The 5,763-nt window shown below is 53.6% G+C and overlaps 1 protein-coding gene across 1 annotated transcript; it reads right to left on the bottom strand.

The window, feature by feature from the left end:
• Positions 1–4,468: 4,468 nt before the first annotated feature.
• On the bottom strand, positions 4,469–4,789 carry LOC114171674 (ctenidin-3-like). Its single transcript, XM_028056547.1, has one exon. It carries the CDS (start codon positions 4,787–4,789, stop codon positions 4,469–4,471), a length of 321 nt encoding a protein of 106 aa, XP_027912348.1.
• Positions 4,790–5,763: the final 974 nt, after the last annotated feature.

The following is a 5,763-nucleotide window of genomic DNA, read 5'->3' as shown; positions in this document are numbered from 1 at the left end:
TGATTTGAGAAGTAATGCAGATTGGGCTTAAGCCCAATGTCACTTTAAAAGCTGAATCATGCATGAATAATGATGGCTGGCCTGCAACACATCAAGGCTCAATCTCGACAGATTTTAAAGGCTGCATTTAACAAAATAACCCAATTAGACAAACTTTATTTAATTAAAAATGAAAGAAATTATAAGAAATTAAAAAGAATAGGCCTAGGCGTTGGCCCAATGCTATAAGCCTTATTGGGGTCACATCACACCCACCACAACCACCACGACCACCACCACCATCACAAACACAACTACTACCACCACCACGACAACCACTACCACAACCACAACCACCACCACTACCACCACGGCTACCACCACCACCACGACCATCACTAGCACATCCACCACCACCACCACCACCACCACCACCACAGCCACCAACTTCACGCCCACCACCACAACCACCGCCACGACACCCATGTCGGCTACCACCACCACAACCACCAACTTCACGCCCACCACCACAACCACCGCCACTACCACGACCACCAACCCCACCACCACACCCACCACCATCACCATTAAACAACCACGAGCACCACCACCAACACCACGGCTACCACAACCATCGTCATGGCCATCACCACTAGCACCACCACAACCACCACCACCACCACAACGACTACCATGGCCAACACCACCACCACCACAAGCACCACCATAACTACAACTACCACCACCACCATGGCTACCACCATAACCACGGCGATCACCAGCACATCCACCAGCACGAGCAATAGCAGCATCACCACCACCACAACCATTAACCCCACGACCATCGCCATGACCCTCATGTTGGCTAACATCACTACAACCAGCACCACCAAAACCACCTCTACCAGCACAGCCACCAACATCACGACCACCACTACCACTACCACGACAATCACCACCACCACTACTACCACCACCACCATCCCCTCAACCACCACCACCACCACCACAACAAACACCACCATAACCACCGCCACCACCACCACTACCACCACCACCACAGCCAACACCACCACCACCACCACCATAACCAATGCCACCACCACCACCATCATCGCGATTGACACCACCACCATGACCACCACCACAACCGCCACCACGACCACAACCATCACCACCATCACCACATCCACCACGGCCACCACCCTGAACAATCATCGCCACCCTTACCACACCCTGACCACTATCACCACCACCACCACAACCACTACCCCCACCATCACCACCACTACAGCCACCACTACCACGACCACCAGTTCCACTACGGCCAGCACCAGAAATGCCACCACAAAGGCCACCAAGGCCACAACCACGACCACCACCACCACTAACACTACCAAGGCCACATAGGCCACCACCACAACCACCACCACAACCGCCACCATGGCCACTACCATCACCACCATCACCACAAACACCACGGCCACCACCCTGAACAATCATCGCCACCCCTACCACACCTTGACCACTATCACCACCACGACCACAACGAACACCGCTACCATCACCACCGCCATAGGCACCACTACCACCACCACCAGCTCCGCTACGACCAGCACCAGAATCGCCACCACCAAGGCCACCAAGGCCACAACCACCACAACCACCACCACTACTACAAGCACCACCAACACCACCAACACCACCAAGGCCACATAGACTACCACCACTACCACGACCATCACCAGCACATCCACCAGCACCAGCACCACCAAAACCACCACCACAACTACCAACCCCACGACAACCACCACGACCATCGCCACGACACCGATGTCGGCTACCACCACTACAACCACCAATAACACAACCACTGCCACCACCACCACCACAACCACCACCATAACCACAACCCCGACCATCACCACGAGCACCAACCCCACCACCACACCCTCCACATCCACCACCACCACTAAACAACCACGACCACCACGACCACCACCATGGCTACCACAACCACCGTCATGACGAGCACCACCAGCACCACCACCACAACGACCACCATGGCTAACACCACCACAACAACAACCACCACCACAACCACAACCACCACCACCACCACCATGGCTACCATAGCCACCATTATGACGAGCACAACGAACACCGCTACCATCACCACCGCCACAGGCACCACTACCACCACCACTAGCTCCGCTACGGCCAGCAGCAGAATCGCCACCACCAAGGCCACCAAGGCCACAACCACCACAACCACCATCACTACTACAAGCACCACCAACACCACCAACACCACCAAGGCCACATAGGCTACCACCACTACCACGACCATCACCAGCACATCCACCAGCACCAGCACCACCAAAACCACCACCACAGCTACCAACCCCACGACAACCACCACGACCATCGCCACGACACTGATGTCGGCTACCACCACTACAACCACCAATAACACAACCATTGCCACCACCACCACCACAACCACCACCATAACCACAACCCCGACCATCACCACGAGCACCAACCCCACCACCACACCCTCCACATCCACCACCACGACCACCACCACCACCACCATGGCTACCACAGCCACTGTCATGACGAGCACCACCACCACCACCACCACAACGACCACCATGGCTAACACTACCACAACAACAACCACCACCACAACCACAACCACCACCACCACCACCATGGCTACCACAACCACCATTATGACGAGCACCACCACCACCACCACCACAACCACCACAACAACCACCTTGGCTAACACCACCACCACAACAACCACCACCACAACCACAACAACCACCACCACCACGGCCATCACCACCACCATCACCAGCACCACTACCACCTTCAATACGGCCAACACCACCATTACCAATGCAACCAAGGCAACCACCACAACTACCACAACCACAACCACAACCACCACCACCACAACCACAACCACTACCACCACCATCAGCACCACGATCACCACCACCACGGCCCCCACCACTACCATAACCACCAACACCATCACAGCCACCACCACCACAACCGCCACTACTACCACCACCACCACCAACCCCACCACCACACCCTCCACATCCACCACCACCACTAATCAACCAAGACCAGCACCACCACCACCATGGCTACCATAACCACCGCCATGGACACCACCACCAGCACCACCACAACTACTACCATGGCCAACACCACCACCGTGAGAACCACCACCACAACCACAACCTCAACCACTAACACCACCACGGCCATCACTGGCACATCCGCCAACACTAGTACCAGCAGCAGCACCACCACAGCCACTAACCCCACGGCGACTACCACGACCACCGACATGACCCCCATGTCGGCTACCATCACTACAACCACCACAACCACAATAACTGACACAACCACAACCACCACCATCACGGCCACCACCACCACTACCACGACAATCACCTTCACCACTACCACCACCACTACCATCCCTTCCTCGTCCACCACTACCACCACAACCAACACCACCACAATAACCACAACCACCACCACCACAACCACTACAACCACTACCACCACCACCACCTCCACTACAATGGACACCATGAGCATGACCACCACCACCACGACCACCACCCTGAACAATCATCCCCACCTCTACCGCACCACGACCACTATCACCACCATCACCACAACCAGCAACCTCATCATCACCACCATCACAACCATCACCACCACCTCCACTACGGCCACCACCTAGACCACCAAGGCCACCACCACAACCACAACCACCACAACCACCAGCACCACCACCATTACCACCAGCACCATCACCACAACCTCCACAATCACCACCACGGTCACCACCACTACCACCACCACCACCAATAACCACCAACACAATCACCGCCACCACCACCACCACCACCACTACCACCACCACCACCACCACCACCATAAACCCCACCACCAGACCCTCCGCATCCACCACCACCACTAAAACACAATGGAGACAACAACCACCACCATGGCTACCACAACCACCGCCTTGGCCACCACTACTGCCACCACCACCGCCACCACCACCACACCCATGACCACCACCACAACCGCCACCACGACCACCATCATCACCACAACCACCACGGCCACAACCCTAAACCATCATCCCCACCCCTACCACACCACAACCACTATCACGACCACCACCACAACCACCACCCCCACCATCACCACCGCCACCACCAAGGCCACCAAGGCCACCACCTCAACAACCACCACAACAACCACAACTACCACCACCACCACCATCACCACAACTACCACAATCACCACCACGGTTACCACCACCATGGCCACCACCACTACCATAACCACCAACACCATCACCACAATGACCACAATCGCCACCACTACCATAACCACCAACACCACGACCGTAACCACCACCACAATTGTCACCATAAGAACGTCAACCACCACCACCACCACAACGACCACTGCCACCATAACCACCACGACATCCATCACCACCACCACCACCATGACGACCCCCACCACTACCACTATCACCACCACTTCCATAACCACCAGCACCAACACCATTACTACGATAACCATAACTAACACCATAACCACCACCACAACCACCACCACAAATACGTCCCCCACCACAACCACCACCACCATCACCAATTCCATCATACACCACCACGGCCACCACCACCACCACCACAACCACCACGACAACCACCACCACGATCAGCAGCACTACCACCACGACCACCACCATCACCACCATCACCACCACTACCACAAAAACCACCACCACCACCACCATCGCCGCCACCACCACCACCATCACCACAACCACCACCACCACCATAGTTACAGCAACCACCACCACTACCACAACGACCATCACCACACCACTACCATTGCCACCACAACCACACCCATAGAAACCACCACCACGGTTACCACCGCTACCACAACGGCTACCACCACCACCCTAAACCCTAAACAATAAACCCTAAACCCTCAGCACTAAACCTGATATGAACCTTAATGGAGATAGGATCGAATAAGGGTCTTGAATGGATTGGAACAGAATTGACATGGAAGAGAATTGGATACGAATCAAACTAGGACAGAATCACTCATCACTCAATTCCAAAACGCATCTGACTTAGCTATGGACGTTATTATTCATAGAGTAAAATCTGATTCTAGATTTTGAACCTTTTTATAATTTCAATGGAAATAGACCAGCGGATTTAACATTCAAAGGAAAGACAATGGAGTACAAAAAACCAGCAAAACTTACAAGACAATTGAGGATAGCATCACACCATCCCACACGCAACCATTATACACATAAGCTTCACACCTATGATGGCTGGATGTTCTTTGATTCACACAAAGATTAATGAGCATCACACTCACCCAAGTTCTTCACGAAAAATGGAGAATAAAATTTCATTCAAAAAAAATATCTGTCTGTTGTTTTCCAGCCACATTGTTTTTGTCTAAAAGCTGAATTTGCTACCCAAGGTAACCACCCACTACCACAATAACCGCTCCACTAAGTCTAGCAATGCGCCACATGGCTTGTGCTGAAAAAGGCACCTTACATACCAATAAAAATACACGGAAATAACCCCTAAACACATGACAATAACGAATTAAAACATTACATTAATTAAAACACACACACATAACACGCTAATAAGTCCCCATGCCACCATGTGCCACCAATCAATATTT

Source organism: Vigna unguiculata, unplaced genomic scaffold (genome assembly GCF_004118075.2).
Source record: "Vigna unguiculata cultivar IT97K-499-35 unplaced genomic scaffold, ASM411807v1 contig_336, whole genome shotgun sequence".
Classification (NCBI taxonomy): domain Eukaryota; kingdom Viridiplantae; phylum Streptophyta; class Magnoliopsida; order Fabales; family Fabaceae; genus Vigna; species Vigna unguiculata.
Note: the sequence above shows the minus strand (reverse complement) of the source record. Positions and strands in the feature narration are given on the sequence as shown.